We start from the raw sequence: 14,199 nt of genomic DNA, 5'->3' as shown, positions 1-14,199 counted from the left end.
CTGACTCTTGGTTTTGGCTCAGGTCATCATCTCATGGGTTCATGGGTTGAAGCCCCACGCTGGGTTCTAGGCTGGCAGAGCCTGCTTGGGATTCCTGGAGCCTGCATGGGATTCTTTCTCTCCCTCTCTCTCTGCCCCTCCCCTACTCATACTTGCTCACTCTCTCTCTCTCTCACTCTAAATAAATAAATGAACTTAAAGAAAAAAAAAGATCACTAATGATCTGATTTCTGTCAGTCCTCACTGTCACTGCTCTAATATTGGTAGTAGTATTACTGGAAGACAGCATGTGGAGAAGTGGACAATATACCTACAGCTTTCATAATACCAATTATAAAGGCTTTATCAAATTTTTAAAAGAGCATTCTAAGTAGAAACAAAGTGGATCAGTGGTTGTCTAGGGCTGACAGGATATGGCCAGTGATTGTTAGTTAATGGGTTCAAGTTTCTTTTGGGGATGATGAAAATATTCTAAAATCAGGTTATGGTGATGGTTGCACAACTCTGTACATACACTAAAAACCAATCAACTGTACACTTGAAATAGGTGATTTATGTATGTAAATTACCTCCTTAAAGGTTCTTTCTCCAGGGGTATCTGGCTGGCTCAGTCAGTAGAGCATGAGACTCTTGATCTCCAGGCTGTGGGTTCAGGTCCCCACAATGGGCATAGAAATTACTTAAAATCTTTAAAAAAAAAAGTTTTTCCCCCAAACCTGTTCCTCCAATGTCTGATTCAATACTTATTAAGCACCTACTATGTATCTGAAACTGAAGTGCTACAGGCATCTTTAACAAGCTCTGTAAGTAATAATTATGTATGGTTCAGGGTACTATTGTGAGCTAATACTCAAGATACCATACCTTTGATGTTAAGGAAACATATCCACACTGAGACTTATACATTTCCTCTTAATTTTCAGCAAGAGAGACAAATTCACAACTATATGCCAAATGCATGGCATATGCTCAGGAAGAATGGAAGTCTCACAAAATTTGTCTCTAACTGAAATGTGCCCAGTATTTTAAACTATGCCTGGCACATAGTAGGTACTCATATGTTTCTTGACTGAAAGAAATTCTTGCTTATCCTCTAGAAAATACTGTAGGAGGTGTTGTGAAATTTATTAAGTTCACCAAGACACTTTTGAACATTTGAGCTTTCATTAGAAGAGTAGAAGCTAACCTTACTCTCTTCTTTAAGAGGGATACAATGTTACTCTGTTCTTTAAGAGGGATACAAAGTATTAATATCATGGAGGTTCGAAATGGGAACACCAGAATTTCAGTAAGTGGAACTCTCTGATAAGAATAATTATAACTGGGTGCCTGGATGACTGAGTCAGTTAAGAGCTGGACTCCCGATTCAGGCTCAGGTCTTGGATCTCATGGTTCGTGGGTTCGAGCCCCACCATCGGGCTCTGCACTTACTGATGCGGAGCTTGCTTGGGATTCTCTCCCCCTCCCCCCCCACCCACCCCCACTCCCCCACTCACTCTCACTCTCTCAAAATAAATAAACTAAAAAGATTCTCTCTCTCCCTCTGCCCCCCCCACATGCTCTTAAACAAACAACGAAAAAGAATAATTGTAATCAAGTGCAAACAGCCAAAAAGGAAACAATCTGACCTCAATACATAACGAACAGCAGAGTAAAGGAAAGGAAAAGAAGGGTATTTATGTAAAGGTATAAACTCCAGTCTGCTTAGGAGAATTTCATTAATTTAGTTGTTACCAAGAACAATGTATTAGACACTTCTAATACAACTAAAAGACCTGGAAATTGACACTTAAAACTTACAATAATTTCATGCTATTACCTTCCAACAAGCAGCTTATAATCAGATCTTACACTCTCCTTTCCGTGAAAGTCACATTAAGGACAGAATAGTCTGGCAGTCTAGGCAAATACAACAGATTAAATACTTAGAGTAGCTTCCAGGTGAGGTGAAATATAGTAAACCTCAATTTCAGGTTAATTTGCACATCTTTCCACTATACACTTAATGAAGGCACAAATGAACAAATGAAACGTATGGATGACCTATATGATGTGTGCTTAGCCACTGTCACCATCTTGTCCCCCTTAAAAATCCTCCAGTACAAAAGTTGCAAAGTCCTTATGTTGATCTAGAACCAAAAGAAGTTGCAAAAGGCCAACACCACTAAGAAATACTAAGAGATGTTAATAGATACTTAACTTGATAAATGTCCACAACAGCAAGACTTCACTGTGAAATTCACGGACATTAGCATTTAATAACATGGTAGTAGTTTTACACACCATTCAAAGCTGAAGGAACTAGTACAATCACATTTCCATTTGTAAATTGGCAGCCAGCTACGGAGTTCAGCTGAATACTTAAGAAATACTAAGTACTACAGAGATGATAAATACTCCCACTAGGAGCTATGCATGCATCAGGTATTCCTGAAGTTTTATAAATGTGTAGAAGCAAACTTTCTACAGGGTTCCATTAAAAAAGGAAATGCACATAAATAAAATAAAAGCAGAATTTCATTATTATGAATCATTAGTGCCTTTTTTACCCAACACTATTCTAAGAAACGTAAAAGATACCTCAGTCAGCGAGACATGGTTCTTTCCCTCCAGAAATTTCTAGAATGCTTTCTTGTGGAATGTATCTGAGACATGTGAGCACAAAAGTGATTTCAAATACTGGTGTTAGATACTTTTCAGAAATCAAAGCATTTGATTGTACAGGATTACAGTGTATTTTCCAGTGCCATGTTTCTTAGTATAGGATTTCCCAAATTAACCCAATTCACAGGAGGAGGTAAATAAGTCTTATCAAATTGTAGTTCTAGAAAGATGGGACTTGGTGGGTTGTGAGCAGGGAAGCACTATAACCTTGAAATATGGTGCAGTAAAATGGTTCCAAAAACTCTGTTGCACATCAGAATTACCTGGGGAGCTTTTATAACTCTTGATGCTTAAGGCATACCCCCAAACCCAATAAATCAAAACATGTAAGTGGTGCCTGGGTGGCTCAGTCCACTAAGCATCGGACTTTTAAGATTTCAGCTCAGGTCATGATTTCACAGTTCAAGAGTGTGAGCCCTGCATTAGGCTCTGCACTGGTAGTATAGAGCCCGCTTGGGATTCTCTCTCTCTCAAAATAAATAAACTTAAAAAAAATTTAAAAATAAAGAAATAAAACAAAATATGTAAGGTTAGGAGCCAAATGTCAATTTTTTTTTTTTAAAGCTCTCCATGTAACTCCAATGTGCAGCAAAGTTTGGGAACCAATGGCACAGTCTGAAGAGGCAGTAAGATCTATTTAAACAACACATTAGCTGTGTGACTTTAGGCAAATTAACCCCTCACTCTCACACTTTGTACAAAACCCCCATTACAGGACTGTTGTAATGACACAGACCATGTACAACGTCCAAACAGTCGATTCTACTTTTCTTTCTTGCACACAGATGGAAAAGGAATGTTTAGCCAAACTGAATTCAACAAACTACCCAGTTGTTTCAGTAGTATGTATCAACATCATAAATTAAGACAACTACATATTAAAGTTAGAGAAAATTATTGCATCAGAGAATAGAAGAGCCGTATTTTAGCCTACTGATCCCATCAATTTATACAATGCATTAGAAAACTTCTTAAGACCTAGTTAATCCTACAAAATCCCTTTTATAAATGAAAGCTGACATTACAAATTTTAGAATTCATTCTAGGTTTAAACCTAGATGACATCACAGACAGATCTCTAACTCTTGACTCTCATATAGTGCTCTTTCCATTTCCCTTTACCTTGAGGATCAGAATGTACTCTACAGCTAAATCTTTTTGTGCAATACTTCCAAGGTCCCCATTAAAACATATCCCACCGAGGACTTTCAGAAAAGGAAGAGGCAGTATTCTGGTTCCTCTAAGGAGAATAAGGCTAAGATCTCAATTGCCACTCAGTGTTCATCACTCCCACCTGATTATTTCATTAGACAAGTTGTACAGCACACTTCGTGGTGCTAAAAAGATTACTAACCTGTAGTCTTGCATGTGGACAAATCAACATCATATTCAGAAAAAAACTATGTAAAAATAATCCAAAAGACCAACTTAAAAAAAAAAAAAAAACCTACCCTGTCACAAAATGTAGTTTACCAAGGATCAGCAGTATTAAAAAAAAAATCAGGGGTGTCTGGGTGACTCAGTGGGTTACGTGTCCAACTCTTGGTTTTGTTGGCTCAAGTCATGATCTCATGGTTTGTGGGATCAAGCCCCGGCTCAGGCTCCATGCTGACAGCACGGAGCCTGCTTGGGATTCTCTCTCTCTCCTCTCTCTGCCCTTCCCCCCACTCTCCCTCTCTCAAAATAAATAAACATTAAACAAATGTTTAAAAAAAATCAAATATGTTTTATCTCAATAGGGAGTGTGGGTTATACCAGCGTATACATTTGTCAAAACTCATTTGATGGCACATTAAAAGCTACACATTTTACTGTATATAAATTACATTTCATTTTCTTAAGTTACATCTCAGTTTTTTAAAAAATCATTAAAACATGCATTAGTCCATGTTATGTGATTACTGATCATTTAAATTTCAAGCCACCTGACATTGTTTTGGAAACAAAAACAGCGACAAAACCCATCATTTTAACTAAGTAGTCATTTTTAGTTTGAAAGCTACTCACCTAACCTCAGAAAAACTGTTAAAGTTAAGGACGGATAATGACATACCAAAATAAGCTTAAATGATTCCATTCGTAACATTTGTTTCAAATTCAATTTATAACATTTATAGACTTCTGGACATTAAATCTTCTTATGGGGCGGGGCGCCTGAGTGGCTCAGTCGGCTATGCGTCCAACTTCAGCTCAGGTCATGATCTTGAGGTTCATGAGTTCAAGCCCTGCATTGGGCTCTGTGCTGACAACTCAGAGCCTGGAGCCTGCTTCCGATTCTGTGACTCCCTCTCTCTGCCCCTCCCCTGCTTGCTCGCTCTCTCTCTCTCTCTCAAAAAATGAATAAACATAAAAAAAAAAATTTAAAGTTCCTTACTATACACTGACAAATCAGGAGAAAAACCTCATTAACTGATACTTTAGGTACTCTGAAACAAAATGATGTAGCTCTAAAAATGATTAAAGCCAAGGTAAAGTACATATTCTGTACATGGGCTCACAAGTATTTACTTCTATTTAAGCTACAAATCAATACTGTCCAACAAAAGTTCTCATCCTGCAATCCATGAAGCCAAAGAGGGCAATAAAAATTATTAGCATCTAGTTAAATAATACAAACAATAAGTAACCTGTATTTACAGAAAAGATTTTCAGTTTCTCTGAGACCAAATGCCATAAACTGAAGGAGGCAGAGTATGGCTCTGTAGCATCACATGAAAAGGTGTGAATCAAGTATGTGAACACGCATGATTTGACCTTGACATAAAGGTAAAAATGGCTCAGAAAAATTAGGAGTTAGGAGACTCTAGTCACCTTTCTGAGAATCAGTAGTCTAATTTGCATTGAGATATCAGGCTATATCTCTCAGGTTTCATGCAGGTCACAAATGCTGCTACTTAATGCTACTTAAGCATCATTACATTATTCCATAACTAGAAACCCATTATAAGCCACCATAAAGCATGTTTAGTATATTGTGGATTCAGTTACCTTGAGTTAAAAATCACATTTTTCATGCATCCAGTGATCTGTAACAAATAAAGACCTATCCAGTACAGATGGCATCTTTGTTCTCAGACAACAGCATTAGAACTTATTTGCAAGATATATGCTCAGTGCCAAAAAAGCTAAGATTAAAATTTAAGCTGCTTTTAACACTGAAGAGTAAGGATTAACTAGTACTTTATAAATATCTTCTATAATTCTTAAGATTCAGAGAGAGCAAAAAAACAAAATGGTTAAAAAAATAAGGCAACAATTCTCCCATGCCCCTTCCCATCTTCTTTATTTTCCAAGAAAAAAAAAAATATATTCCATTAATTTACTTCCTTCTAAATGGTACTGATAGTTTATCTGATGCAGATGGCATTTTTAATAGTCTTGAGTGGGGTTTCTATACTAAATTAAGATTCAAAGGTAAAACCTACATGACTGAAAAGTCATCGTAAAATTTCAGAGCTGGAAGTTCTGAGATCAACTAGGTCAACAACTTCTATTTAGGTTGGGTACCTTGTTCAAATAAAATCCTACCCAAAAGCTCAATTTGCAAAATTGTTTTTCTAGAAGAGTAGGAAACCCTAAACCTTTCTGTCCACTATTTTCCTTTCCTATTCCAACAGAATTAGAAAATTACTAACTTGGTAAAATCCTCTTTGCATGTCCTAGATGAGGAAACTAACTGGTAGGCCCAAAGAGGTTAAAGGATTGACTAACCCCAGACCACTCTGTCAATATCCCATGACAAATCTAGAGCTTGATAGCATAAATCCTTCTTTAAAGATCATGTTAATTCAATTCAAATTGAGGGGCACAAACAGAAGGTTGTAAAAGAAATGCAGTAATTGTTAAATAATGTTTTAGATGTTTATTTTGAGAGAGGGAGGGGCAGAGACGGAGGGAGAGAAAAATACAGTAATTTTTAACGAGCTTCCAGAAGTCAATTAACGATTTTAGTTTCTCAACTAAAGAATGACCCTAGTTTCTTAAAAATATGGAGAGTGAACACCACCCTCATTCCTGGTCTTTACACCAGCACTGGATGCTATGCTTCGGTAGAACAACAGTTCCCTTACTATTTTTTAATTAGGTCTGCTATGTGGGCCAGGTAATTTTGAGCCCTTGTTTTAGGATATCCCGAAGTATCTTAAAATAAATTGGTGCGGAGGCTGGGAAGAAAATGAGTTAAATGTAATTGCAGCAAATTCCAAATTTTTTAAAAGTAAGCTCTATGTGCAACATGGGACTTGAACTCATGACCTCGAGATCAAGAGTCACATGCTCTACTGACTGAGCCAGCCAGGCACCCAAAATCTAAATGTTTTATATTTATATCCATCTAAAACATAGGATAACACACAGACTACTTTATTTCCTCTCAATAAAGTAATGTCAATTTACTTTAGTATTTACCAAGTAAATATTTATTGTATATATGCTATATATAGGTAACATGGAAACAGTGGGGAACAAAATGAAGGGGTGGGAAGTTATAACCACCCAGAAAAAGAATTTATGTAAGTCTTTCTTACCCTTTTCACTTCAGCAGAAAAAAATTCTCTTACACTTTATAGCTAATGAACCACTACTGTTCCTATGTACCAGAGTCTACCACTCCTAAAACAAATTTACTCTTTCCCCACCCTCATCCAATTACTACTTTTGCATTAGAGACTACTCCCAGAAGCCACCCGGTATTCTTGGATGCCCTCCCCAACCAGTTCAACCAAGCTTTCTTCCTTAAAGCCAGATCCTGAAATACCATCACCTCTCCCAGGAAGCCTTAATTTGAAAGCCAGGTTAATCTCTTTAGCTCCACCCAGTTTATAACTACAACTCTCTCTGCACTCAACATCTTATAATAGATGCCTATTATTTTGCTCACAGTTTCATTTATTCACGTGCTTATTCAGTATATTAAGCATTGCTCTTGTTGGTCTATGTCAGTACTGTTCTTAAAAAAATTTTTTTTACATTTTATTTATTTTTGAGAGAGAGAGAAAGAGAGACAGAGCACACGTTGGGGAGGGGCAGAGAGAGGGAGACACAGAATCCAAAGCAGGCTCCAGGCTCAGCTGTCAGCACAGAGCCCAAAGCAGGGCTCGAACCCATGAACCCTGAGATCATGACCTGAGCCGAAGTCGGACGCTCAGCCGACTGAACCACCCAGGTGCCCCAGCACTGTTCTTAAATAAAGGCTACCAGATAAAAGGGTTTAGCACTGAAAATGCCAGATGCTTAATGCTTTTTGAAAATTATTTTGAATATGTTAAATCCAACCTGATTTGTGAAATTTATAAAACCTCCCAGCATGGATGAATCTGAAGAGCATTATGCTAAATGAGAGATGTCAGACACAAATGACCTCATACTACTGTATGACTACGTGTATGTGAAATTCTAGGTTAAACTACAGGGATGGAAAGCAAATCAGTGGGGGCCATGAGTGGAGAGGTGTGTTTAAAGGCAAAAGGAAAGGAGTTTAAAACTTTGGGGCTAATGCAATTGACTTTTTATTTTGAGGGAGAAAAAAACTAGACGATGTAATAAAATTCTTTAAAAAAAGGGAGGGAGGGTGGGGAATAGGAATCACTTAAAATCTTCCATCATGTTGGATTTCACATTATCTACCTTATAAAATAAATGATTTATCACTTACAACCAAAAATATCTACCAGCATTGGAGATTTTTAAGGATAGTATTACTCTGATTGTTTCCACATCTGAATTAATGTATGCAATCCAGTCCTTAATTCATAAGAAATATAAACTGGGATAGAAAAAAAGGTTACAGTGACTCTGATACCACTCAGCTTTTAGCTCTCTCTGGTTCTTTTTGCAAATGTTATTTTTGAGTAATTGCTGAAAAATGGCTTGGCTTTAAACAATCTGGCCTCTGTTCTAGGTAGATACTCTTTAATCTCAAAGTCAAATTAACAACCTTTAAAGTTAACCATTTTAAAAAACCCCAATGCCTGGTCATCATGTATCCTGATCACTATTACTATTTGCCTTCGCCAGTATCCTATCCCCCAAAAGACTACAATTTCCTCGATGTGAGGAGTTACCGACCAAGTAACTCAACAGGTTAAAGCTACTTACCGCACTGTGGTTATGTGATTAATGTTCCTTTTAATACAACTGATCTGAGTCAATTTCAATACAGTAGTGTTCAAACTGCCTTTGCCATTACTCATAAAAATCTAGTGCACAAACTGAAACGCGGCTAACATTATCCTTCGTGAAAGAATAATTAACACTTTTAAAGGGACTATGAGGGATTCCGCATAGTATAATTGAACAATTTCACGTCGCATCTGCTGCAGAGATCACAAACAGACTGTCATTATGCCATCCCCTTCCTTGGACCCCACCGCCGCCTGCAGCTTTATTCTTGGCTTTTCAAAGGTTTAATCCACTCAGGGCTGCTAAAGGGGGAATCAAGGAAGGGTCACTTGTGAACCCCAGCATAGAAAAGGGCAGGAATATGTGGTTGAGTCACGTCGTTCCGCCATTTTCTAAGCGGAGGAGGAAGACATGTTGGAACAAAAACACAACAAAAGAGCAGCCATTTCCCAAGCCAGCTCCAATAGCAACCCGAACTGGCCGAACCCGGTCACTTGGCAGCTTCAAATCCACTTCCCTGGATAAACCTAAGAACATCAGAGGTGCCGGCGCAAAGAAAGCGGCAGACAACCCTTCCGCGTAGGGATCAAAGACGACCCGCACACTTAACTGCAAATGAAAGCCTCGGGAAGAATGACGGAAGCTAAATGGAGCACAGTGTAACAAAGTGAAATTCTACGCGAAGTTGGCAAACTAAAAATTTACTCAGTGATTGTGGCGTCTCACGGTTCACAGGAAACCACCGGCTATAGTAAACCCAGGAAACTCAAAGACCAAGGCCCGGATCCAGCCGGTGCTCCTACCTGCCTCTACCCATTTCCCCCATTTCCGTACTTCCCTCCGTGCGCCGCCTGTTTGCTTATGGGTTCTTACCGTATGTGGGGGATGCCCACCCCACCTTGAAGGATCTTATAGAGTTTGCTCTCGTACAGCAACTGGGGATGCCTGGCCTTCTGAGATTCTAGCTTCACTGCCACTTCCTGCAGGGGAGAGAGGGGACGATGGCATCAACATCCCTAAGGATTCAATGTCACTGGGGAAAGGAGGGGACACATTAGGAAAGCTCCGACTCGAGACTACAAGGGGAAGTACGGGGCCCAGAGAGAAAGCTCTCTTTCAAATTATAAAACGAGGCAACCGGCCTCAAAGGCCTCTTCAGGGGATAGTGACGAAATCGGCACGTCCTCGAAGGTGCAGGAAAATGATTCATCCAGAAAACGTAATGAAAGGTTTAGAAGGAAACTGACGATCGCAAGCAAGAACCCCAACAAAATAAATCCATATAGAGAGAAAAACACGGGGATCACAGAAATAGGGTTTTGCCGTTCTCACCTTAAACGACGGCTTAAAAAAGTTCGATTAAGGTGCATTTTCAACAAGCTGGGAAACTTCATAGTTCTCCCAACCTTTCTATCGGGTTCTTTGCCTTTTAGGGAAAGAGAGCGGGGGAGGTTCCTAAGCCGGGAAAACTGGCTCCCTCTGGACTCCCCTCCCCAGTACGTGCGTGCGGTGGGGAAAGGCCCGAGCACTTTGGGGGTTGGGGTGGGGAGTGAGGGCTGGCGTAGCGTGGTCGTGAACCCCACCCCAGGTGATTACCTCGCCGTTGGTAATGTTGATCGCCAGATAAATGTCCCCGAAGGAGCCAGACCCGATCTTCCGTACCAGTTTATATTTCCCTCCGACAATGAATTCGGCCTTGGAGCCGCTGCTGCTCGCCATCCTGAGAGACGAAGATGGAGGCTGGGGCCAAGCCCCGACACCTCTGAGGGGAGAACAGAGGCCTCTGGGGCTCGTCCACTGAGCAGGCTGCGGAGGAGGGCGGCAGGAAACGGCAAGCGCTGGCTCTTTCCAGGCGTTACAGGGCCCAGACTCGGTCAAGGGGACCCTGATCACCGCCGCTCAATCCGGCTTCTTTTTGCCAGGCCGCAGTTTATGAGGGGGTTCTCGCGGTTACCGGGCTGGGCCACTTGTTCCTGGGCGGCCGCCGCTGCCTCGCTTTCACGGCGACGTCGCGGGCTGGAAAAGGGGCGCGGTGGTTTAGGGCGGCGATACCGCTGCCACCACTGCCGCCGGCTCCCGCCCGGAGGGACTCCTGTCACTCCGCCGACGCCGCCATCTTGTTACTCCGGCTCCAGCCAACACAAAATGCCCCCAGTCCCGGGGAGCCGCTTCTTCACAGCGCAGAGCACTCTGGGAAAGGGATCTCAGGCGCTAGCCCCGGAGGGTCGGCAACCAGAGGGAGGGCGGAACCGGATCCGTGAGAGTCGCGGCCCACGCTTCGAGCGTCACCCCGTCACCGCCCAACTGCGCATGCGTAATGCACTCCTGCTGCTTGCGCAGGCGTGCAACGGGCTCTCCTCACCCCCGCCCGGGGCTCACTTCCACTTCCGGTTGTTGGCTCTTCCAACCTTGCTACCTGTTAAACAGTCACGTCGGACCCGCCTGGTGTCTGAAAGGTCCCGTGGCCCGCGGCCTCGAGAGCTTGTTAGGGAGGAGTCACCTTCGTTTTTCGTGGAAGATGGGAACTTCTGGCCTCCTTGGGAGTTGGGTGCTGACCTTTGCTCCTTATCTGAGGCCCTTTTTTAACCTTCGATCTTTCCTCCGACCACTCCCTGAGACCGGCTTATTCCAGCCCAGTTCTGTTTTGCGAGAGGCTGTCACCTCTGGTGGAGAAGAAGAGCAAAGCAGACGTAGCTGGGCTGCGTTTGTTCAGGGTTCCCGGTTTTGGCTGAGTCTGTCTAGCTCTTTAGTCTTAAGAATTAGAGTTCTGCGCTTTATGGAGTGTTGGAGAAGTTCACATTACAGGAAGGGAAAAGAAGGAAGCAGGAGTTACCCTGCCGCCCTTTGTCTTTGTGTTGTTTCTCCACTGATACAGTTGGTTCCCAGGGAAAAAACCAATACCCGACTCAATTTTAGTGGCAGATCAGTCAACAGAATAAAATTTACAACTGTGGGAAAACTGCATGTAGAAGTTATTCCACCGTCCCCCCCCCCCCAAAACAACTCCGTAGTGACTGGTCATATTCAAAACTGCAGTACTGATCCAAAAAATATAGGGTGGAAATAACTATCACAAAAATAAAATTGATAACGTGTAAAACAGCAAACTGTAATGTTACTGTTAACGTTTATAGAGGAAAACTTTTTACTATAAGTTGATTTTTAAAAATGTTGACCACATTTTGGTTTATAAAATTTGACCCGAGAAAACGGCTTAGTTGTAATGATCACAAAAAAGAAAGCTCCGTAAGCTGATTCTATCAACTGTAATATGAATCAAACCCTGATGAATGAATCCAACCCCACTTGTAAAAGTTTAAGCGAAATCTCTCAAAATAGTTTCATTAAAATGGAAATGGAAAAAAAATGTAGACCCGACTGCAACCTTGAAAGCTGATTAAGTAATTAGTAATGGGGTTCATCCTGAAAGGTAACTAAAATTTCTCCATGTGATTCTGATTCCTACTTAAATACTTGTATTCATAAAGCTCTAGTCCAAATATGTTAAGTGTGGAAACAGATCCCCTAAGGTTTAGAATGAAGTTTTGATGCACTACCTAAACTCACGCTGCCTGTCTCCCAAATCAGCACTATTAGACATTTTCCTTTAGTGACTCTAAAGCGCGGTTGGCCTACTTAAAATTCCTTGCTATTAGATTCTGGTCTTTAAAAAAAAAGAAAAGCCAGGTGTAAGCATCTTGAAATTTCCAGAAATAGCTACTATTCTGCTGATTTTCTACCACAGACATCCAAAATTTAATGGATTCCACACCTTGAGGAGATCCCCACAGGGCAGATGGGGCATACATTTAGAGGGATTTTTTTTTTTTTTTTTGGAGGGGGGAAGGGGTCTGGTGAGGATACATCTCCATTGTGGAATGGGAGATGGGATGGGATGGAGGCAGAGGTGTGCATGGAATGGACTAGATTAGGGATTTCCAAAGGTCGGTGTAGGGACAAGGGCAAGTCTGACAGTTTTCCATAAAGGTATTAGGAAAATAAGAGCAGTATAATGCATTTTTCTTGGATTTTATTTAATTTCAAGTTGTACTTTATTCTTAGATATTTGTCTTCCTACACATGTCACTAAAGTGCCCTGTTAGGTGCCTGGATGGCTCAGTTGGTTAAGCATCCAGCTTCGGCTCACGTGATCTCACCATTCATGGGTTTGAGCCCCACATCAGGCTCTGTGCTGACAGCTCAGAGCCTGGAGCCTGCTTCAGATTCTGTGTCTCCCTCTCTGCCCCTCCTCAGCTTGCACTCTGTCTCTCTCTTTCTCAAAGACAAATAAACATTAAAAATAAATTTTAAAAAAGTGAAGTGCCCTTTTATAGGAGCACGTGGCTGGCTCAGTCATAAGAGCATGCAACTCTTGATCTTGAGCTGGTGAGTTTGAGCCCCACATGGGGTGGGGCTCAATAAATAAAATAGATAAATAGATAAAATGAATAAAACATTAAGAAAAAAAAAGCTAACAGTTTTTAAAAAATAAAGTGACCTTTTATAAAATGGCCCTAATAGGGGATGGTTGTTTTGTTCTTTTGTTCATACCCTTATCAAAGTTAAAAGTCAACCTGTTTATGCTTGCCCTCCTTTTCTGTTGTTGCTATTTATTTTGAATTTTTATAGGCTTTCAAAATCAAACACTCTAGTACTCACTAGTCTAAATGACTTTTAGACGACCTTCCAACTCTGAGATGTGATGATGATTTTATGTATATATTTGGTGAGCCTCCTGATTTGTCTCCTGCCTGTCATAGTCACTATTCCAGCACTGACAATTTCCAGCAAAATGCTCTAAAATGCCGTATGCGTAGCTGTAGCCTCTTCAAATGTGATTTCAGTTGATTCCATCTAAAGATTTAAATGTGTCAGATTTAAGAAGGCAAAAGCTGGGGGGGGGGGAGTTTAATGTAGAAAATAAAAGCTTTTAGGTGTTGGCTATGACTCAGCCTTTTCCTTAAAATCATGCATCATTTGTGGTAATTTTCAACCTCAGCAATTGAAGAATTACCTGTTTTTAGTGCTACTATTAGAGTTACAAATCATTCTGTACTTACTGAATCAGCAGCAGCTTTGGTATAATGGAGGGAGACTTCCAAAATGTGCCAAAATGCAATTCCTGGATCACATGAATTCACTAAAAATATAACGAAAAATATAGACTAACAAAAAATTTGAGAGCTTCAGAGAAATTTAGAGATCATCTAGTTCAGTAATCATATTGTTAAATGCTTTGCCATGGACTGTAGCTTCACACGTATCACTTGTGTCGCACTAGGACAAAAGTGGCTTGTCCAAGATCACACAGCTCTCAATGGCAAAGAAAGCACTAGAACCCGAACGTCTAACCAAAGGAAAGAGAAAAAGGAGGGGTAGAACGAAAATTGGAACAGTTGTGCCCCAGTGATTACT

The 14,199-nt window shown here is 40.7% G+C and overlaps 1 protein-coding gene across 7 annotated transcripts in view; it reads right to left on the bottom strand.

The window, feature by feature from the left end:
* The window catches only part of CSNK1A1 (casein kinase 1 alpha 1), a 47,529-nt gene extending 36,471 nt beyond the window's left edge, over positions 1-11,058 (bottom strand). For 3 of the 7 annotated variants that reach the window (XM_042994539.1, XM_007093371.3, XM_007093369.3), the window contains exons 1-2: positions 10,381-11,057; positions 9,658-9,764 (exon numbers count right to left, since the gene is read on the bottom strand). In XM_042994539.1, the coding sequence (XP_042850473.1) occupies positions 9,658-9,764; positions 10,381-10,503 (230 nt within the window). In that variant the 5' untranslated portion in view covers positions 10,504-11,057. Of the gene's footprint in view, positions 1-9,657; positions 9,765-10,380 lie in introns of all 7 variants that reach the window. The other 4 variants (XM_042994516.1, XM_007093368.3, XM_042994554.1 and 1 more) reach the window with 4 other exon arrangements.
* Positions 11,059-14,199: the final 3,141 nt, after the last annotated feature.

The sequence above is a fragment of the Panthera tigris genome, chromosome A1 (genome assembly GCF_018350195.1).
Source record: "Panthera tigris isolate Pti1 chromosome A1, P.tigris_Pti1_mat1.1, whole genome shotgun sequence".
NCBI lineage: Eukaryota > Metazoa > Chordata > Mammalia > Carnivora > Felidae > Panthera > Panthera tigris.
The sequence above is the reverse complement of the archived record's forward strand: the minus strand, read 5'-3'. Positions and strand labels throughout refer to the sequence as shown.